We start from the raw sequence: 23,700 nt of genomic DNA, 5'->3' as shown, positions 1-23,700 counted from the left end.
TCTGGTGCATGCACTAAGCTAAGCTGGAGGCCCTGGTTAAAGAGAACAAGGGCCGGAAGACTGCCCAGTGTGCGTCTTGAACTTTTTTTCTATAGCCAGACCCCCATCCTTCGTTGGGCCAGATTCAAAGAAGGAAGAAGCTAGTAAACACTGTACAAACTAGACTTTTTGCTATATAAAGGTTCTCTTATGTTAATTTGATGCAGGAGCTGGGGAGAAGGACGTACTCATATTTAAAGGGTCAATAAAGGGAAAAAAAATGTTTTCTTTAAAATAACAAACATGTTATACTTACCTCCACTGTGCAGTTCTTTTTGCACAGAGTGGCCCCGATCCAAGTCTTCTGGGGTCCCTCGGCGGCTGTCTCTGGTCCTCCCCACAAGAACTCATCACATTTATGCGAGAGAGATTGCATGAATAAGGTGCTCAGTGGAGTTGGTAATATTTTCTTGGAGATAATATAGGGGTTTGGCGCAATAACCTAGCAAGGTTTTCGAATTCTCAATCTATTTCTTTAGTTCGGGAGAGGTAGGGCCGAAATACTGTCTGTGTATAAACTGCAGCCAAATAATTTTTTTATATATTTTTATTTGAAATGAAAGTGACAAATTCTAAAACAATTTAAACCCCCATTGTAGTTAGATGGAATGTTTTACTTGTACAGATATACAATACAGTTGTGCTCCTAAGTTTACATATCCTGCCAGAATTTATGATTTCTTGGCCATTTTTTTTAGAGGACATGAAAACCCAAAACATTTCTTTCACTCATGGTTAGTGTTTGGCTGAAGCCATTTATCATCAGTCAACTGTGTTTACTCTTTTTTTTTAAATCATAACAGAAACTACCCAAATGACCCTGATCAAAAGTTTACACACCCTGGGGATTTTGGTCTGATAACCAAACCACGGTCAGGTAGACCAACTAAAATTTCAGCCACAACTGTCAGGAAAATTGTTGAGGATGCAAAGAAAAACACACAAATAACAAGATGAATACAGTATATTATCAAAAAATACTGGAGGAACATTTGCATTCATCAGCCAGGAAGCTGCTTATGGGATGTACTTGGATATTCCAACACGAGAATGATCCAAAACACAAGGCCAAGTCAACCTGTTATTGGCTACAGCAGAATAAAGTGAAGGTTCTGGAGTGGCCACCTCAGTCTCCTGACCTTAATATCATTGAGCCACTCTGGGGAGATCTCAAACGTGCAGTTCATGCAAGACAGCCCAAGAATTTACAGGAACTGGAGGCTTTTTACCAAGAAAAATGGGCAGCTTTACCATCTGAGATGATAAAGAGCCTCATCCACAAATACCACAAAAGTTTTCAAGCGGTCATTGATGTTTAAAGGGGGCGATACATGGTATTGGGGTCATTTGACTAGTTTCTGTTGTCATTATGATTTAAAAAGACTAAACACAGTTGACTGATAATAAATTGCTTCAGCCAAACACTAACCATAAGTGAAAGAATCATTTTTGTGTTATTCATATTTTCTGAAAAATGGCTACGAAATCAATAATTCTGCCAGGGTATGTAAACTTATGAGCACAACTGTATATCGTACATTAGACCTAAAATAGAGGCGAGTCTGAAGGAAGAAGCAACAAAGGTCTTTGCACCCAAAAAGGACTGCTCCTTCAGAAGAGGGAGAACTGTGGTCTGTGCATTCACATTGATGGTGGTATTAGTAATCAATATGATACAGTGAGGGAAAATTAATATTTGATTCCCTGCTGATTTTGTACGTTGCGCACTGACAAATGATCAGTGTATAATTTAATGGTATGTTTATTTTAACAGTGAGAGTCGGAATAACAACAAAAAAAAATCCATAAAAACTAATTTCAAAAGATATAAATTGATTTAAATTTTAATGAGTGAAATAAATACTTGAGCCCTTCGCAAAACATTACTACTTGGGGACAAAACCCTTGTTGGCAATCACAGAGGTCAGACGTTTCTTTGGTTTGAACACATCTCAGGAGGGATTTTGTCCCACTCCTCTTTGCAGGTCCTCTCCAAGTTATTAAGGTTTCAAAGCTGACGTTTAGTAACTCAAACCTTCAGCTCCCTCCACATGTTTTCTAAGAGATTAGGTCTGGAGACTGTCTAGGCTACTCCAGGACCTTAATATGCTTCTTCTTGAGCCACTACTTTGTTGCCTTGGCCATGTGTTTTGGGTCATTGTCATGCTGGAATCCACATCCACAACAAATTTCCAATGCCTTGCTGTGGAAAGGAGGTATTCACCCAAGATGACGGTACATGGCCCCTTCCATCGCCCCTTTGATGCAGTGAAGTTGCCCTGTCCTCTTAGCAGAAAAACATCCCCAAAGCATAATGTTTCCACCTCCATGTTTGACGCTGAGAATGGTGTTCTTGAGGTCATAGGCAACATTCCTCAATTTTGCTCTCATCTGACCACAACACTTTCACCCAGTTCTCTGAATCATTCAGATGTTCATTAGGATACCAGACAGACCTACACATGTGCTTTCTTGAGCAGGGGGAACTTGCGGGTAGTGCAGATTTCAGTCCTTCGTGGCATAATGTATTACTAATTGTTTTCTTGGTGAATATGGTCCCAGCTGCCTTGAGATCATAGACGAGATTCTCCCGTGTAGTTCTGGGTTGATTCCACACCGTTCTCATGGTCATTGAACATCCACGAGGTGAGATCTTGCATTGGGCCCCAGACCGAGGGAGAGCGAGAGTTATTTTGTATTTCTTCCATTTTCCGAATAATTGCACCAACTGTTTTCATCCTCTCACCAAGTTGCTTGGCGATAGTCTTGTAGCCCATTCCAGCTTTGTGTAGGTCTACAATCTTGTCCTTGACATCCTTGGACAGCTCTTTGGTCTTGGCCATGGTGGAGAGAGTGAAATCTGATAAATTGATTGCTTCTGTGGACAGGTGTCTGTTTATACAGTTAATAAGCTGAGAATAGGATCACTCCCTTTAAGGCTGGGTTCACACTACTACACTACTTTCATCCTACTTTGCTCTGCTACATTGGTCCTACATCCATCCTTTCATGAACAGGATACTACTTTGGTCCGACTTCAATGATATTCAATGGGATCAATGTAGGACCAAAAGTAGTACAGGGAGCATTTTCAAAGTCGGACCGACTTGTGTAGGACCAGTTAAGACAGCTGTCATAGGGAAACATTGATTTTCACACGTCATGCTACATGAGGCTCCCAATGTAGGACCGTTTGTCGGACAAGTGTGAACCCAGCCTTACAGAGTGATCCTAATCTCAGCTCATTAAGTGTATTGAAGGCACCTGGGAGCCAGAAATCTTGCTGATTGATAGGGGATCAAATACCTATTTCACTCATTAAAATGCAAATCAATTCACAACTTTTTTTTGAATGCTTTTTTTGTTGATATTTTTGTTGTTATTCTGTCTCTCACTGTTAAAATAAACCAACCATTAAAATGATAGACTGATCATTTCTTTGTCAGTGGGCAAACGTACAAAATCAGCAGGGGATTAAATATTTTTTTCCCTCACTGTATTATGTATTGTATTATATTATATAATTATATGATCATTTTTGTAGGATCTTGCTGTTTGCACTAGTTTATTGTTCAGTCCATATGCAAGTAACTCTGAATTAAGCTTTTATTGTTAAAAACCTCATGAAAAGGAAAGTATTTGCTATTCCGTATCATTGTTCTGTGTTAGTTATTGCCGGTAACCTTGTACTGTGGTTTAATTTTTGACTATTGAGCTGATTAAACTTAAAACATTTTAACGCTTTAGTAATTTGCTTTCACTGAATAATTAAATTATTATTTTTTTTGCAGTAAACTCAATAAAATTTCATCCCACTGATCAAATTGCATTAACAGGCAAGTATAGCAGTTTTATATCATTTGTAAAATTGTATTAACTGTCTAGGTTGACTTGATGCATTAATGGGATGGGGATTGGGGTAAAGTGCTTCATCAAAACTTGCTGAAACTGAGACATCGCGGGCTCCCTGGACAGGTAAGTGTCTTAATTAAAAGTCAGCAGCTACAGTGTTTGTAGCTGCTGACTTTAAACAAAAAAAAATTGTGGATGGAACCCCACTTTAAGGCCTCCTTCCCTGCTCCTGTTTGTGAAATGGAGCTTTTGGGGTGGGAAAGGGGGCGGGTCTGAGAGGGTACCCGATTTTGACAGGTGCCCGTTTCCACTACAGAAGTGGAAGTTCTCCTGCGCCCCCGAAGTCTTCAGGAACACATGACAGGTCTGCAGAACCAGTCCACAGAGCGCAGCGCCACTCACGCATGCACTGTGGGCACCCGGCTGTAAAGCCGCATGCTATCACAGCACGGTGCCCATAGTAAAGTTGCTGGCAAGGGAGGACACAGGGAGAAAGCGGCTGGGGTAAGCACACCGCCGGATTGTGGGACATGAGAGTGTGTGTGTTTAAAGCGGGAGTTCACCCATTTGTTAAATTTTTTTTTTTCTCCCCTTAGATTCCTGCTCGTTCGGTCTAGGGGAATCGGCTATTTGTTTTAAAATATGTGCAGTACTTACCCGTTTTCGAGATGCATCTTCTTCCGTCGCTTCCGGGTATGGGTCTTCGGGAGCGGGCGTTCCTTCTTGATTGACAGTCTTCCGAGAGGCTTCCGACGGTCGCATCCATCGCGTCACTCGTAGCCGAAAAAAGCCGAACGTCGGTGCGGCTCTATACTGCGCCTGCGGAAAATCGTGACGCGATGGATGCGACCGTCGGAAGCCTCTCGGAAGACTGTCAATCAAGAAGGAACGCCCATTCCCGCAGCCCATACCCGGAAGCGACGGAGAGGATGCATCTCGTAAACGGGTAAGTACTGCACATATTTTAAAACAAATTGCCGATTCCCCTAGAGAAAACGAGCAGGAATCTAAGGGGGAAAAAGTGCCCTCTAAGGGTGAACCCCCGCTTTAATAAAAGTCAACGGCTACGTTTTTTGTAGCTGCTGACTTTCAATTTTCACTTAAGCGTCTGGAGCTCCGCTTTAAGGTACCTTTTAACAGCTGTATGTAAAAACATATTAAAATAAATAACACAAGAAACACAATATGGAATTAAGCGTTGGTTACAATGTTTCACGTTGTTAAAAACTTGGCAGACTGCCGGTGACTTGTCCTCTATGTTCCCCCAACGGGGAAGTTCCTTGGAAGTCTGCGCAGGCCCAAACTTCCCGACGGAAATCTCCGAACCTCGCCCGGCTCATTCTTTAACATCCCCATGGATTGGAGGATGTTAAAAAAAGAGCCAGGAGGCCGAGCGAGCGGAGCGAGCCATCCGAGCGAAGCAAGGATGTGAGGCCGACTGGCCACTTACCTCGAAATCCACGTTGCCCTGGATGCCGGCCGAGGTTCGGAGATTTCCGTCAGCAAGTTTGCGCCTGCGCAGACTTCCAAGGAACTACCCCGTTGGCTGGAACCGTCTCAGCACATCAGATTGCGCATGCGCTGGAACTTCCAAGATAGCTGGAACCAGCACGGCAGATCACCGGGATATTTTCTTTTGACAGCTGAGTGAGCAGATAAGTCTCTCCACTTGAATATGAAAGAATCGTCAAACTCTGCAATGGAGATCGTCAGGGGGGTTGAATCGAGATCACAATTTTTTTTAACGATTAGTTGTGCAGCTCTATATACTTGATGTACATTCAGTCAAAACTGCATAACAATAATCCTCATTTCAGAAGCCTTTTACATTATCTATAAGGCACACTGTCCAACACCTTTCTAGCAGGTTCCTTGATTACTTGCTAGCATTGTGACAATCACATGCTGGGCTTAGCTAATGGGCATATGGGAGCCGCCACCACCATGAATGTTCAGATACTTTTGTCTATTTATTATAACTGATCATTGTCAGCAGAATATTTTTCTGGTGGTTTGGCATTAGGCAGAGTTATATGTTTGCATCCTGACTGCAGTAATATTCCAGACAGACAAGGAAGATGCATGGGGGTGTATGGAGCCACCTTAGAAATATCTAAAATATTAATGTATTTACTCTGATGGATGTGATTTGACTCTGTTTTCTGTCCTGCAGCATCTGGGGACCAGACGGCTCACATCTGGCGCTACGTGGTACAGTTACCCACTCCACAGCCAACGGCAGACACCAGTGTAAGCTCATCACTGAAATAAAGACATTATCCTTAGGGGTAGCAGACTACGATGATACGGGAAATAGTGATGTTTGTTTGTTACCACATGATTATATCTACTGGCATACATTTTCCCTGACATGAAGATGATCGCATAACAACAAAAAAAAGTACAGGCCTTGGGGTGGATCTGTGTGTTTTTTATTTTTTTTTACATTATTGCTACTTGTTATGCACATTCTTTAATGCAGCAAATCCTATCCTGCTGACTGTCTGTTCTTTGCCAGTTGGTTGTGCAGCCAGTGAAGTCAGAGCTGCTTAGCTGCCTACATGTTCCAGCTTAGTGACACAAAGTATTTAAGCCATTGATTAAACACAACAGCCAGGCAACTAGCAGTCAGAGGGAGAGGTCATTTTGTGCCTTTCCTTTAGCTCAAAGATTGTAGATTTTACCCACCACTTTCTGATCTGACAAAAAGAGAAGGGAAATTATAGGCCCCGTACACACGACCGGATCTGTCCACTGATATTTGTCCGGTCGTGTGTAGGCCCGACCGGACAATTGTCCGGCGGATCGGACAGTTTCCAGCGGACAAAAATTTCTTGGCATGCTAAGAAATCTGTCCGCTGAAAACCTGTCCGTCGGACGTGTTGGGTCATCTGTACAGACTCATCGGACACGTCCGATCCGCCGCCATCCCTCGCATGCGTCGTACTGATTTGAAGCTTTGAACTTCAAGGCCGCCCACGTCGCCGCGTCATCGTTGCGGCGACGGCGCGGCCACGTCCCCGCGTATTGTTTACGCGCAGATTTCTGTCTGATGGTGTGTACAACCATCAGACAGAAATCTCCGGGCGGACATGTCCGCTGAAAACGGTCTGGCGGACCGTTTTCAGCAGACTGTCCATCCGTGTGTACGGGGCCTTAAAGGATAAGTTCACCTTTTGTTAAAAAAAAAATAAAAAAAACATGCATGTCTTCTTTTTTTTTTTTGTTTTTTTTTTTACTCTGCAGCCTTTAAAACATTGCACCAACAATCAGTAGATCCCAGGTGCAATTCCAGGATTCTGCAGTCTCTTAGTAAGCTGTTTGCCCATACCTTCAATACGGGCAGGCAGTTATTGAATCGCAGGAATAATCCATGAACAAGAGTGCTCACCAGCGCCCTCACAGTTCATTGAGAACTATAAACCATCAGCCGCAATGGCTGACGGCACTTGTAGTCTAGAAATTGTGACAGCGGGTGCTGACAGAAGGTTCTCTGCCCATTGTCATGAAGCAGGAACAATGACGGCGGTAGGTTGCTGCATAAGAACAAGTTACACCCTAAATGTGGGAGTAACATGTTCCTAAATGTCAAAATGTCAACTTTAGCCTTTAACCACTTGGCCTCCTGAAGTTTTACCCCCCTTCATGTTTAGGCCATTTTTGTGATAAAAATTGTGACAGCAGGTGCTGAGAGAAGGTTCCCTGGCCATTGTCATGAAGCAGGAACAATGACGGCGGTAGGTTGCTGCATAAGAACAGGTTACACCCCAAATGTGGGAGTAACATGTTCCTAAATGTCAAAATGTCAACTTTAGCCTTTAACCACTTGGCCTCCTGAAGTTTTACCCCCCTTCATGTTTAGGCCATTTTTGTGATACGGCGCTGCGTTACTCTAACGGACAATTGTGTGGTCATGCAACGCTGTACCCAAATAAAATGTATGTTGTCCCCCCCCCAAATTGAGCTTTATTTTGGTGGTATTTAAGCACCTCTACGTTTTATTTAAAAAAAATTGCGCTATAAAGAAAAAAATACCTACAATTTAGGAGGAAAAACATTTTTTTTCTTTCTGTATAACATTTACATTCTATAAAACATCCAATAAAATTTCAAAAAATTAAATTTCTTCATAAATTTAGACCAATATGTACTCTGTTACGTATTTTTGGTAAAAATCCCATTTAAAGCGTATATTGATTGGTTTGCGCAAAAGTTAGCGTCTACAAACTATGGAATTGCATTAACTAGTAATGCAACACTTTTTACACTTTTTGGGGTCCCGTGACACTAATATAGTGATCAGTGATAAAAATATATGCACAGCCACTGTATTAATGACACTGGCTGGGAAGGGGTTAACATCAGGGGAGATCAAAGGGTCAACTGCGTGCCCAACCAGTGTTTATGAACTGTTTGAGGTGTTTTTACTAGGGGAATTTACTGCTTTCCAGGGACACAAACTCCACCCCTTCCTATCTGTCAGAGCGGCGATCTGCCTTGTTGACATAGGCAGATCGCCGTTCTGTATCTCTGCCCAAAGATCAGCGGGTGCTGGCGTACATCGGGTACTGTGTGTAAATACAGCGGAAGTGCACGTGTGCTCCCTACCCGGAAGAGTCTGATTATATATATATATATATATATATATATATATATACGTAATCCGGTGCTGCCCTTTAGGGAAAAATGCGATAGGGCGGATCTTAATAAAACTACACAAATGGCAAAATAATCAGATCCTCAAACTCTTTACTGCTCTATCAATAGAAAAATAAAAAGTTTTGCTTGAAGTTGAGAGAAGATTTTAGGTGTCTACCTCCATCTTTTAGGGCCAAACAGCATACACTGAAATTTGGCAAAAGTCCCGACACCTCATGCACATGGATACTTTCAGTCATCTGGCATAAATTACAAGCTTATTTTCATGCCCAGAGGAAACCGCTGGGAACAGCCACCCGTATTAACCACTTCAGCCCTGGAATGTTTTACTCCCTTCATGACCAGGCCATTTTTTGCAATACGGCACTGCGTTACTTTAACTGACAATTACGTGGTCATGCAGCGCTGTACCCAAATAAAATCGATGTCCTTTTTTTACAGGTACGTAGTTTCGCACAGCCGGGCCACCTTGCCGCAGTAAATGTGCGCAAGGCTGTCTGGAATCAGTTAATGAACGGCTGTACATAAACTATAAAAGCGTACATTAATGCCTTGTGCGTATGTGTGAGTATATGGCATAAATCCACCTACAGCTATTCATTACTATGGGAGGCTGTATGCTGCAGCTGTTGGTTCTAGAAATACGCCCCCAGTTTATGTTGAATACCTGAAGGCGTCTGTGTATGAGGCCTAAGTTTGGGTCGTTTACCACTGTGTTCTTGGATCGAAAGGTTGATGCGTACAGAAACCACACTCTGGAAGCACTCGCTCATTCACATGCAGAAATTCCAAATGTTCACACTGGAAAGGGAAGCAGTTGCAATGAGGATTTAGCAGTCTAGTCTGTATTCTGTAGAGTTTGAAGTATTTATCCCGACTACCCAAAGGTCCCCAGGGGTAAAGATAAAGTACAGTACATAAAGTAAGGACAGTGGGGGGGGAGTTACTAAATCTGGCGTGGCACTCAGAATTTGGTGTAACTTTGCACGGTAGGTCTTATTTAAAACCATTAGACCCCTTTCACACTGGGGCGTTTTTCAGGCTCTTTAGGGTTAAAAAAAAGCACCTGTAAAGCGCCTGAAAGAAGCTGCATCTGCAATCCCAATGTGAAAGCCCGAGTGCTTTCACACTAAGGTGCCTGAAAAACGCCCCAGTGTGAAAGGGGTCTTAGCGTTAAAAAAAGTGTCTGAAAGAAGCTGCATCTGCAACTCCAATGTGAAAGCCGAGTACTTTCACACTGAAGCGCTGCACTGGCAGGGTTTCAAAATCCTGCAAGCAGCTTTTTTGCAGTGCTTTAGGACCGGTGAATACACCGCTCCTAAAGCCCACTTCCCATTGAGGGAGCTTTTTTTTTAACGCCAAAGCGCCTGATAAAACACCCCAGTGTAAAAGGGTATTAGCGGCGCTTTACCAACATTTTTAGGGCGCTGGCAGTGTGAAAGGGCTCTGAAAGCACTCAGGCTTTCACATTGGGATTGCAGATGAGGCTGCTTTACAGTTTTTTTTTTATTTTAACGCCAAAGCGCCTGAAAAACGCTAGAAAAACGCCCGAAAAACACCCCAGTGTGAAAGGGGCCTTAGAGTTATAGAATGACTTAACGGAGATTTTTGTATTCTCCAAGACGGATATATAATTTTTTTTTTTATTATCTGCTTTTGTTTGTGGTGGTACATATGAAATCATAAGGAGGTGAAAGTGATGTCTCCATAGCACCCACTCAGATGCCAGCTACTATTGTCATAGTGCAAGTTGATAAATAAAAGCATCTGACTGCTTTGGGTAACCATTTCATTTTTAACAGGAATAACAAAATTATTTTATTCTGGAAGGTGTATACTTTTTGCTATAACGCTAACCCTGAGATTGATTAATTTTATCAGATTTCTGGAGAAGAAGAGGTGGAATTTTCAGATAAAGATGAGCTTGACCAGGATGGAGATATTTCCAATGATTGTCCCACTGTTCGAGTCCCAATCACATCGCTGAAAAGCCACCAGGGAGTGGTCATAGCAGCAGATTGGCTGGTTGGCGGCAAGCAGGCAGTCACTGCGTCTTGGGATAGAACAGCCAATTTGTATGATGTAGAGACATCCGAGCTTGTCCATTCTCTTACAGGTAGGATATGAATAGTGACATCAGAGCATTGCTGAGTGGCTCCATTTTTCATGCAACTAAAAGTCTCATAGGGGCAGATGTGTGTAATGTAATACAGATGTGTGAAATTTCACACATCATATCTGTGATATTACTCTCAGCCTCACCCTGTGCTGAGATTTTCCAGCTTGCAGGATAACATTCTAAATGTCAGCAGTCTGGGAGAGATTGCCACTGGGGCAGGTTAAAGTGGATGTAAGCCTTCACATATACCCAGTGAAGTGAACAGCCTCAGATGATACACAGATGAAACAAATCTCCCTACATAGGTTTTACGTGTATATCTGCTGTCTAAAGCTTTATATATGGATTAGAAAGTGCACATCCTGTTAGATTTTTCACTTCCTCATTCATCTGTAGGAGTGAATTATTACTAGACACTGTGAGTCAGCTGATTGGAGGAAAGGCACACACCCCCCACACATGCAGAGGTTGGCTGTGAATAGTTTAGCAGTCTGCTAATCTTCTTTGTATAGTAATCTCCCCCGACACACACTTTGATCTCCTGTCTCAGAGAGCTTATCAAGAGTTATCAGGCTGATAACAGAAGAACGGAGCAGGAGACAGCTATGGGAGCTGAGCTTTGAAGAGACACAAAACACTGCAGATATATGTACCAAGCTCAAATTTCATGAATCTGGTTTACATCCACTTTAACACTGCAGTTAACTAGTGGCACACACAAACTGTAGCTGTCACCATGTGTTACAACAGAAACATGCACCGTTTACAGTATCTGCTATTGCAATAATGACTTCTAAGAAAAAATGTCTGTTTCACCCGCTGCCACACCCAGACAGGAACGTGTGTGTGTGTGTGTGTGTGTGTGTGTGTATATGTATGTGTATGTGTGTATATGTATATATATATATATATAACACATAACACTGCTTGAAAAAAATAAAGGAACTATTTGAAAACGCATCAGATCGCAATGGGCAAAATATGTCATGCTGGAAACCTATACTGCTATGGATTGGGTAATGTGTCGGGAACAAAAGGATGCCACATTGTTTGATGGAAATGAAAATTATCAACCTACAGAGGGCTGAATTCAAAGGCACCCCCAAAAATCAAAGTGATGCAGCAGACTAGTCCATTTTGCTGAAATTTTCATTGCAGCAACTCCAGATGGTACTCAGCATGCATGCTTGACAATGTCGGGCATGCTTCTAATGAGACGATGTTGTCCTTGGGTATTTCCTCCCAGATCTAGACCAGGGCATCACTAAGCTTCTAAACGGACTGCAGTGCAACCTGGTGGCGTCGGATGGAACGAAACCTAATGTCCCATAGGTGTTCTATTTGATTTAGGTCAGGTGAGTGTGGGGGCCATTCAGTGGTATTAATCATTCATCCTTTAGGAACTGGTTGCATACTCTCGCCACATAAGGCCGGGCATTGTCGTGCACCAGGTGGAACCCACTGCACCAGCGTATGGTTTTACAATGGGTCCATGAATTTCATCCCGATACCTAATGGCAGTCAGGGTGACATTGTCTAGCCTGTCTGTGTGTCCCTCCATAGATATGCCTCCCCAGACCATCACTGACCCACTACCAAACTGGTCATGCTGAACGATGTTACATGCAGCATAACGTTCTTCATGGCTTCTCCAGACCGTTTCACGTCTGTCACATGTACTCAAGGTGAACCTGCTCTCATCTGTGAAAAGAATAGGGTGCCAGTGGCAGACCTGCCAATTCTGGTGTTTAATGGCAAATGTTAATCTAGCTCTACGGTCCCAGAGCACAGGGCCTACCAGAGGATGATGGGCCCTGAGGCCACCCTTGTGAGGTCTGTTTCTGATTGTTTGGTCAGAGACATTCACACCAGTGGCCTGCTGGAGGTAATATTTGTAGGGCCCTGGCAGTGCTCCTCCTGTTGCTCCTTGCACAAAGGAGCAGATAGCGGTCCTGCTGATGGGCTAAGGACCTTCTACGGCCCTGTCCAGCTCTCCTAGAGTAACTGCCTGTCTCCTGGAATCTCCTCCATGCTCTTGAGACGGTGCTAGAAGATGCAGCAAACCTGGTAATGGAACATAATAATGTGCCATCCTTGAGGAGTTAGGCTGCCTGTGCAGATTCTATAGGGTCCAGATATCGCCTCATGCATCCAGTAGTGACACTGACCCTAGCCAAATGCAAAACTAGTGAAAATCAGTCAAAAAAGATGAGTACTTTTGGGGTGTCTTTGAATTCAGCCCTCTGTAGGTTGATCATTTAGTTCCTAACACTTTACCCAGTCCATATTAGTTTAGATATCCAGCGTGACATTTGAGAGCTGATGTGTTTTCAAAGTGTTCCTTCAATTGTTTTTGAGCAGTGTGTGTATATATATATATATATATATATATATATATATATATATATATATATATATATATATATATATATATATATATATATATATATATATATATATATATATATATAACATTTTACACTATGGTAGCTGTCTTCAAAGAGGCAATACATCGTTAATCTCTGGTTAGTGCGTTCAGACCTTTCAACTTAACAATTTCTAAATATTGTTTTAATGAAAATTAGAGAAATTAGAGGAAGAAAATGTTTAAAATAAAAGAATATCAGACAATTAACAGTAAAACAGGGATTCAAAGAGAATGATTTAAAGAGGATTTCGGGTCATTTTTATGTTTATTAAAAGTCAGCAGCTACAAAAAGTGTAGCTGCTGACTTTTAATAAACACATACTTACCTGTCCCAGCATCCAGTGATGTGATCATCTCCCTGGCACCGGCATTTCAACCATGAGCACCCAGCTGTGACTGCTTGCGGCTTCACAGCCCGGTGCACACTGCACATGTGCAAGCTGTGCTGCGCCTTCTGAATGGTCCGGCAGTTTTGTGGGACCTGTGACATGTCCTAGAAGACTGCTTGGAGGGAGGGGTAGAGGAAACTCTGCTCGGATCACCTAGGCCAGAGGTGCCCAACCTTTTAAAAAGTGAGGGCCACTTGAGTAACTTTGTAGCCAGTTGCGGGCCACAATGAGCAGAGAGGGCGGATGACAGGTCTGTGTCCACTCTGCGTATGCAGAGCAGACACCGGCGCCACCCACTCTACTCTATGGGCCCTTCGATCTTATCCGCCCAGATAGAAGAGAATGGACCCTCTTCTGGTTTTTCTTAGCGGATCGGATTGGAGGTAGGCGGGTGTAAACGGACATATTCTGCAGGTGTGGTGCACTAAACCCGCAGGTAATAACAGAAGTCTATGGCTCTATGTTGTGCTGCGCTTACAGATTAGTTTGAAAGCGGCTCAGTAACCACTGAAGAACAGATATGCCCATATATACACTGTGATTTTAGTAATAAGCTTACCTTTAATAACTGTCTTCCATTCAGGTTTCGCCGGCTGCTGCTGTCCCAGGCAGAGTGTACTTTGGTATCACTCCGCTTGTGACAGGAGGCGGCGCTATACAGGAAGTATCGGCTTATGTGGCTCTGCTCCGCAGCCGCCTGCTTCCTCTACCGCCGGCTTCATTCCCAACACTACTTCTCTGGGATGGCGGTTCGGCAACCCACGATCTGGGCTTGCCAACCCAAAGCAGGAGGTCGCGGGCCACATCAGAGGGCTCTGCGGGCCACTGGGTACCCCTGGCCTAGGCAATCCAAGTGGGAGTGGGTACCTGTCAAAACTAGGTACCTGCTCCCCACCCAAAAAAAGTTGCCAAATGTGGCAGGAGATGAGTGCTTAAAATATAACTTCACCTTTTGGGTAGAGCTTTAAGAAAGCTTTGTCTGATCTTTGGTTCCATTGCAGAGTAAGCGCGATCTGATATAGCAGATTAGTCACTGGCTCTCATACATGACTTTTAACGTGTCTTTATAGTTTTGATGGTAAGAAAGAGCTGAAGCTTCCAATTGCTGCCTTCTTTTTCACAAGTGATCAAAGAGTCTAAGGTGTGTGCTGAAGGGGTTGGATTATTTTTTTTTTTTTAATGTTATAAATATATCTATTTCCAAATGACTAGGTTTTACATTCAGACAACAAACATATATTGTACAGAATGAAATTATGATTTGATAGAAACATACATGTATGAATACGATTCAGTGGCAGCTGGTGCTCAATTTTTTGGGAGGAGGCTGCAAACAAACCTGGCCCCCTTACTCACCCCCCTTCCCTGTCACTCAAATGATTGCTGCTTCGTAAGCCCTGCACTTACCACATCCAGGTCACGGCTTCAGACGCTTCTCCTCCCAGCCAATCGGGCCTTAGGACTCTCAGCCAATTTGGTCTCAGGACCCGCATCCCGATTGGCCGGGAGGAGAAGTAGGAAGACATTAGCGAACATCAATCTGCTAATGTCACACAAGTGGGTGGGCTCGGGGTGCAATGCTCTGCACCCCGAGCCTACCCTTTTTGAAGCCAGTTAGCTTGTGCTTAAAAAAGAAAAAACGCCAATGACATCCACTACGTTCGGTGTCCTGCATGTAGATTAGGGGCTGGGCGCCTTGATTAGGGGGGCTGCACCCCGTATGAGTGTCTGCCACTGATCAGATACATATATTAGATCTCTTGTGTATCATTAGCTTTCTGAGCATCATAATATGGTCATATTACAGTGACAGCAAGACCTTAATCTATGTGTAAGCCCAACCAGCATGTTAAATCAGGTCATGGCTGATATTTTGCAACAAGCTGTAGTTCATATTTAAAAGCTGTACAGAGAATGTTAACTCTACAATGCCATATGTTTTTCACCAAGTGAAAATAGAAGAAAGAAAGCCTAAAAAAGAAAACTAATGTACAGCCATAGCCAAACATATTGGCACCCCTGCCTTTCTGTCAGATAATGCACCACTTCGCCCAAAAAGTTGTTGCAATTACAAATGTTTAGACTTTCTCATGTTTATTTCTTTGTATTGTATTTTGTTTGTATTGTAGTGGGTTTTGTTCAAGTGAAATTGATGCGACAGCTCCATAGTTGCCGACCACTTTCACAGAGCCTGCCGCACTGTATCTCTCCCCCTCCCGCCAGCAGCCCCCCTACCCGTGGGTTCTAGGCTGTACTTCACTCACTGGAGCCTGGGAACACTTGCGTCAGCTGGGGGAGAGATTGCTGTGAGAAAATTTGTGTTTATTTTAATAAACAGTTTGCAAATATGTGAAACAAAAATTTGCAACTTTTTATTCTACAGGACCTCTGCTTTCCAAAAATAGATAATGTTCTGGATGTTTCCTTTTTTTTGCCAAAAATTGCGATTTTTACATGTATGGGGAAAAAAATGCTCTGAAGCCGAACAGGTTATTTAAAGTCTCACAGAAAAGTCTAATGCTGTGATTTTGAAAATTGAGGCTTTATATACTATTTGCAATGAAATAATTTTATATATTTGTATATTTTGTTTTGTAGAATTTCACTAATTGATCCATAATAAGATATTTTCTGTTTTAAGGTCACGACCAGGAATTAACCCATTGCTGTACTCATCCCACACAACGCTTAGTGGTGACATCTTCCCGAGACACAACCTTTCGCCTGTGGGATTTTCGAGACCCATCAATACATTCTGTGAATGTTTTCCAGGGTCACACTGAGTAAGTGTACATTTCTTCAATACTGAATATCACTAATGTTGGTGCTCCCTTTTATATGTTATTACATCATAACTAAGCATTCATAGTATACTACCACTTGGACCCCTTTCACACTGAGGGCATTTTGCAGGCACTATAGCATTAAAAATAGCGCCTGCAATCTGCCCTTAAACAGCTGCTCTTCACACTCCAGTGTGAAAACCCGAGGGCTTTCACACTGGAGCGGTGCACTGGCAGGGCGTCAGGAAAAGTCCTGCTGCTAATGCGCTCCTGCCCATTGACATCAACCGGAAATACATCGATGTAGCCGCGCATTGCCGGCGGTATTAAACCTTTCTCGGCTGCTAGCGTGGGTTAAAAGCGCCCCGCTAGTGGCCGAAATGCATCACAAATACGACGGTATAAAGCGGCGTTTTACCGCCGACGCTTTGGGTGGGTGGCACCAGTGTGAAAGGGATCATACGGTTAAAAGAAATGCACTTTAAACTTTTGTTGCATTGGCTACCAGTGAAGCATGTTTTCAGGCACTTGGAGTGGGAATATTCAGACAGGTTATAGGCTAACAAACAAGACTTCCAAAGCATGGTTGGGCTGTTTCTAGTCCACTGACCTGGCAGGTGACACTGAAGACTAAAACAGTGAATAGTACTGTCACCGTCCTGGCTATGCATTGGGGGCATGGGGAGATTGTGACAAGAGGTACAGAAAGGAATGATGCATATATTTTTTATGTAACACAGCTCACATGTTTGTATTTAGCTGTTTGGCAGAAATGTGGCTTCAAGGGCTATCTATATCTATATTTCAGCTTGATACAGGCAACATTTTTTTTTTTGGATAGTGTAAGTGCTGACTCCTGTCAGTTTTTTGCCATCTGTGTCCCTTTGGGAAGATTTTTCTTCCCTTCCCGTCCCATAGCCATAACAGGAAGTGAGAGGAAATCCCTGCAAATTAAGGGAATTCCTCGGAACCCCCAGGTCATCAGAACTAGTGTGCCCAGTGGAAGATTTCCCCTCTATTGCTTTTCTGGGGACAACCTAAAATATGGGATTTTCTTTTACTCTTACTTACAATGATAATGGTAAACGGGACAAGTGAAGAGGCTGGATCTCCGTAATTGGTCCACGACAACAATAAAAATTGACGGGTGTTCTAATCCCTCTCCACTCTGTCCAAAGCTTAGAAAAATAAAAGTTTCACCTTTTTAGTAGTTCCTTAAAACCAATACTTTGAACTGACTTGCTATGCAGAGAGAGTTGTACTTCTGTGGGAGTTTCACCCAATGGCCCAGATTCAAGAAGCACTTGCGCCCGCACAACCATAGGTTGCGCGGCGCAAGGGCTTACTTGCTCCGGTGTAACGAGTGCTCCTGATTCAGGAACCTCGTTACACCGACTGCAGCCTAGGATGTGACAGTCATAAGCCTCCTTATGCCTTCACATCCCAGGCTGCATTCTTGCGTTGGCCGCTAGGGGGCGCGGCCTTTGTGATCGGCGTATAGTATGCAAATTGCATACTACCACCGATTCACAAAAGTTGCGCGGGCCCTGCGCACGCAAGGTACGGAGTTTCCGTACGGCGACTTTAGCATAAGGCTGCTCCTGCTAATAGCAGGCGCAACCAATGCTAAAGTATAGCTGCGCTTCCCGCTCGCGACGTTCAAATTTAACGTCGTTTACGTAAGTGAACCGTGAATGGCGCTGGACGCCATTCACGTTCACTTAGAAGCAAATGACGTCCTTGCGACGTCATTTGCCGCAATGCACGTCGGGAAAGTTTCCCGACGGAGCATGCGCTGTTAGCTCGGCGCGGGAGCGCGCCTAATTTAAATGATTCCCGCCCCCGGCGGGATCATTTACATTCGGCGCCCTTACGCAGGGCTATTTAGCATATCGCCCGCGCAATTTACGGAGCAATTGCTCCGTGAATCGCGGGCAAAGCGCAATATTTGCGTGGGCGCAGAGAAAAATATTTGCTCTTTGCCCACGCAAATATTGCGCGATTCTACCTGAATCTGGGCCAAGGTCTATACACTTTGGGGATTTTTAGCACGGTTAGTGCTAAAGTTAGTTAGTTGAGTTAGTTTGAGTACATTTTTGTGCTATATTATATGTATCTCATTGCATTGGGATATGCAGCTACCTTTTAGGAGATTGGACACAATTTTTTAGCTAGTTTCCTTTACAAAATGGATGTCTTCTCTCTGCTCTGGGGGAAGAAAATCACGTCTTATTTTTTTTTCTACTTTTGTGATTATTTTTCAAGGACCGCTTGCCTATCACTCCTTAGTGCAAGCCTTTGTGCATTGTGTCACACATATTCCCCAGTGACCCATTGGGATATTAATTTTCTTTCGTGTTTACTCAGAAACCGCCCCCTGGGGTATTTTCCCTGATCTACTTTCACTTCTTTGAGCATGTCCTGCCTCATGATATTCCAAGGAGATTTGCCTCCACTGGGCTGGGTGTGGTATGTGCTGTTCAAGTGTGTCTCTCGGACTACAACTTCTATTTAGGCTTTATGTACACTACAGCTACTAAACTTGAGTTTAGGAGCTTTTGGCATCCTTTTTGCTAAAGCTCCTAAACTCAACTTCCTAGAAGCCTATGGCCCAGATTCTCAAAGGGCTTACGACAGCACAACGCCATGTACGCCGTCGTAAGTCCTAATCCGGGCCGTCGTATCTATGCGACTGATTCTTAGAATCAGTTACGCATAGATAACCATTAGATCCGACAGGCGTAAGGCTCTTACGCCGTCGGATCTTAAATGCAATTTTTTTTTGTCCGCTAGGTGTCGCCTCCGTCGTTTTCCCGGTCGAGTATGCAAATTAGCTATATACGCGAATTCCCGAGCGGCCGACGCAGTCAAGTTACGACGTTTACGTTAGGCTTGTCCCGGCGTAAAGTTGCCCCTGCTATATGAGGCGCAACCAATGTTAAGTATGGCCGTTGTTCCCGCGTCAAAATTTGAAAAGTTACGTCGTTTGCGTAAGTCGTCCGTGAATGGGGCTGGACGCCATTTACGTTCACGTCGAAAACAATGACGTCCTTGCGACGTCATTTGGAGCAATGCACCCTGGGATTTTTTACGGACGGCGCATGCGCAGTTCGTTCAGCGCGGGGACGCGCTTCATTTAAATGAAACACGCCCCCTACCCGCCGAATTTGAATTACGTGGCCTTGCGCCGCGTGATTTACGCTACGCCGGCACAACTTTACAAGCAAGTGCTTTGTGAATAAAGCATTTGCATGAAAAACTTGCGGCGGCATAACGTACATGACATACGTTACACCGCCGCAGAGATACGCCGATCTACGAGAATCTGGGCCTATGTGTCCATGTCCACATAGGCTTTTAGTATTGTTTATGAGCTGCTGTGGTTAGGGGACTTCTGTTTTCTCCTGAACACGCAAGAATCGCGTTCAGGATAGGAACATTTTCACCGCCAGCCGCAAAACACAGCAAAGTCACGGCACGATTTTGCCAGGTTTTGTGTTTTCCCATGGCCAGCGGTCATAATAGGCTATGTGTACATGAAGTCATTGAGCCTGACTTTTTTTTTTTTTTGTCTGTCTTGAGAGTCCATGAAGAGGACGACCTACTTGTTCCTCTTTCGCGTGGTGGATTTGTCATCTTCTTTCAAGGCTATAAACCTGGGGACAATTCTCCACCGTTCTCTGTCAAAGCAAAATCCAATAGTGCAGTTGGTGTTTCATTGGCTTTCAACATCAGACATCTGTTTCTGCAATCTGGTCTTCTATATACAAGTTTAAGTTTTTTTTTACCATGTAAGTGTTCAGACATTATCTGATGCCATCTTCAGTCTTTGAAGATTCTGTAAACCTTGTGGAGCCCCTTCTGTTACCGTTTGTCAGTCAGTGACTGCATCTACTATTCTGACAGAGGTGAGGCGTGCTGTCATATATAATGTCCTGGTGGGGGGATTACTATATCCATCTTGCTTGTGTGGATGGGGGAATCTTATAATGGTTCTGATTGGTTGCTACACATTGCAGGCCCCAGCAGACAGTTGCAGAAAATAAAGCAGTGTACAATCATGCATGCACTCTGCAGTTTTAGGAGCTTAAAAGCTATAAAGGTTCCATTTACACCTAAGGTAGCCTACACTTTCAGGACTGTATATATCAGTAAACTGCTTCTCCTGCAATATGTACATTTATATTCCTCAGCATGTTGTACAGTACTATGGGAATTTTATCAATGTTTTCTGGTGGAACTTGGAGCCAGCAGCAATGTGGGCTCCGAGCTACGAGACTGCTCTGTCACTAGCAGTAGTGGTCTCCCACAATGATTAGGGATCATGCTGATTGGATTCCTAATCATGTTATCACCACAACAGCCAATCATGGTTCTAACATCAGTTTGTTTACAAAACAAACCTGCTGGGTTACGCCAGCTATACAGTAAATGGGCCAAAATGTGTCTGGTTCAGTTTTAATCCATGTATGGGCAGGGTGGTTGTTCAGAAGTTGATCTACAGATCGACTTCTGTACATCCACCCTGTCAGATTTTTGCCGCTCGATCAGTGCTGCCGCATTTTCGGAAAGCGCTTTAGAAGTCCTGCATGTAGGATCTTTGGTGCACTGTGTGAGTTCAGCTTGAGCCCAGGTTCACACTGGGTACGATTTCCTTCGATTTGAGATGCGATTTCACATGTGAAATCGCATCTCAAATCGGCGGCATTTTCCGCTAATTGTCGGCAATGACACTGTCCTAATCGGTGCGACGCCGCATCTGCGGCGCTGCACCGATTTAAAAAAGTAGTACTACTTTTTGCGATTTCGGGCCACGATTTACATAGACATCTGTGCAGAAACCTGCACAGATGTCTCTTAAAGCGGGGGTTCACCCTTAGAGGGCACTTTTTCCCGTTAGCTTCATGCTCGTTTTCTCTAGGGGAATCGGCTATTTGTTTTAAAATATGTGCAGTACTTACCCGTTTACGAGATGCATCCTCTCCGTCGCTTCCGGGTATGGGCTGCGGGAATGGGCGTTCCTTCTTGATTGACAGTCTTCCGAGAGGCTTCCGATGGTCGCATCCATCGCGTCACGATTTTCCGAAAGAAGCCGAACGTCGGTGCGCAGGCGCAGTATAGAGCCGCACCGACGTTCGGCTTCTTTCGGCTACGAGTGACGCGATGGATGCGACCGTCGGAAGCCTCTCGGAAGACTGTCAATCAAGAAGGAACGCCCGCTCCCGAAGACCCATACCCGGAAGCGACGGAAGAAGATGCATCTCGAAAACGGGTAAGTACTGCTCATATTTTAATACAAATAGCCGATTCCCCTAGACCGAACGAGCAGGAATCTAAGGGGAGAAATTTTTTTTTATAAATGGGTGAACTCCCGCTTTAAATCGTGGCCGAAATCGGGACTTCCGGCGGGAGTGAAATCGTGCGAGTTCAGCTGAACTCACACGGCTTCACTCCCGCAGCCCAGTGTGAACCAGGGCTCAAATTAAGTTTGTGTAAGCACTTGGCTTCGACTTGGTACCAGCCTGTTGGAATCCTCTGTACTCCAGACCTCAGAATGGGAGAGGGAGAAGCAGCACAAAGAGCCAATCAGTACATGTGTTGGCAAGAAACCTGCTGATAGGAGGGAAGAACAGAGTGACAGACATGAGCTCCTCAGTCTGCAGCGTGTTTCGGAATCCATTTGAGACAAATGTCTTACAGTTGACCTTCAGCTGCTTTTATATTCCTATATATTTTTATAGGGAGAGAAGCAGTGCTGAAGGGAGTGCCTGTCAACCCCAGGGCCAAAGTGTGGCAATAATAATTTTTGTGGTTTTAAAAAGCAGTGTGCAATGGTTAAGCATAGGAAAATACCAGATTTATCAAATAACAATTTAGATACATTTTTTTTTTTTTTTTACACCCGACGGATACACTAATTTGATTGGTTCATGTACCATGTGCTGTACACTGTGATTAGGAGATGGCATAGCCTTCATTGAGCCGTCCAGTCTTCTCTAGCCCCACCTTCCCCTACCCTGTGCATATAAGGTGCAGGAGGGTCAAGGTCACTTTCACACTGCTACAATGTGGGTTGGCCGCAGCACAGTGTACCCGCAGTTTTCATGCATGTCACCTGCGTTTTTGCATAGACTTTCTATTGTGTCCTGTGTTTTCGGTGCATATTCCAAAAGCGCACCATACTGCATCTTTGGTGCGCTGTGCGTAATTGGCCTAAGGGGTTGCACCTGTCTGGTTGTTGGGCGCTGATGATGTCCATGGCTGCCTGGTTTTGCGCTGCAATTTATGGTGATCTGGATGTGTTTACTGTTTGTGTTTAAATTGTAAAATATATACAAGCTGTACCTATCCTTCAAATCCTTGCAGGAATGCATTATTAGATATATATCTATATATCTCTCGCACATACTTTGGGCAAATCAAAGGTACTTGAAAAAATGTGCAATACAGATTAAACATAAAAAATCACAGCTGAAAACAAACAAACAATGAGAAAGATACTGTATATTGAAGCTCCACTCCCCACTGTTCCGTCCTTTCATTCTAAGCAGTTCGCTCTGCTGATTGCTTATAATTTCTGTCTGCTTTTGGTGCCAAGAGTTTGAAGATTACCTTACAAATTTAGCCCAGTTTTCACAATTTCCATATACATTTTCATGTACAAAAGCCATTTCCTAAGACCCACCTTTGCACTTTAGTTCTCTTTGTAATAAATTTGGATTTAAAACTGTCCTGTAGAGATTCCAATTTCTAAATCCATAAGCTTATTACTCGCTTCTAAGTAATACTTTTGAGTTAGAGTGGCCTATCTGAATGAAGATTTGCAGCTGAAATATGACTTCCATGGACTGTGCAAATGCTCGCCTTGCCTTTTCATAATTTCATTGCTACTATATCTTAATAAAGAGCTTTTCTTAAGAGCGCCTGGAGCTGTGCGATAAGGCTCGGGTGCCAGGGCGCTGCAAAGACATGCACACATTTTCACACGGCTTCAATCTATCCTGCGTTGGCCCATTAACTAGCCTATTAATATATGATCTGGCACATTGTTTACTGAGGCAGCAAGTCTTTATATAAAACAAAAAATAAAATAAAAAAATAAATAAAACGATAATGGTTTCATTAAAATAATGCAGATGTATTTATGACTTTGCAATGACATCTTCAGTTGTTGGTTCTTTGCCCAGCAGATGGCATTGTAACACCGCAGTGAAAGTCATCGGCATGTTGGGCCTTATGAGATGCGCAGCATAAAGGAAGCTAGGGAGAGAGACAGATGTGGTTTGGTAGGTTCGGATAGGCTTACCTTGTTTGCACCTATTAATGAAAGCAAACTGGGTTGTGGGTTTAGGGAGGATCATGTTGCTGGAAGGCTCCAGTGGTTTTAGGAAGGCACAGGGGGTTTTATGTCAAAGGTTATGGAATTTATCT

General features: G+C 43.6%; 1 protein-coding gene across 3 annotated transcripts in view; it reads left to right on the top strand.

Moving 5' to 3' along the window:
* Nucleotides 1-23,700, top strand: part of WDR37 (WD repeat domain 37) — a 233,877-nt gene that overhangs the window by 161,373 nt on the left and 48,804 nt on the right. For all 3 annotated transcript variants that reach the window (XM_040352669.1, XM_040352668.1, XM_040352670.1), the window contains 4 exons: nt 3,831-3,875; nt 6,065-6,141; nt 10,432-10,666; nt 16,128-16,269. In XM_040352669.1, the coding sequence (XP_040208603.1) occupies nt 3,831-3,875; nt 6,065-6,141; nt 10,432-10,666; nt 16,128-16,269 (499 nt within the window). The remainder of the gene's footprint in view (nt 1-3,830; nt 3,876-6,064; nt 6,142-10,431; nt 10,667-16,127; nt 16,270-23,700) is intronic.

The sequence above is a fragment of the Rana temporaria genome, chromosome 5 (assembly GCF_905171775.1).
Source record: "Rana temporaria chromosome 5, aRanTem1.1, whole genome shotgun sequence".
In the NCBI taxonomy this organism is placed as follows: Eukaryota; Metazoa; Chordata; class Amphibia; order Anura; family Ranidae; genus Rana; species Rana temporaria.
This window is presented reverse-complemented; position numbering and strand designations above follow the sequence as displayed.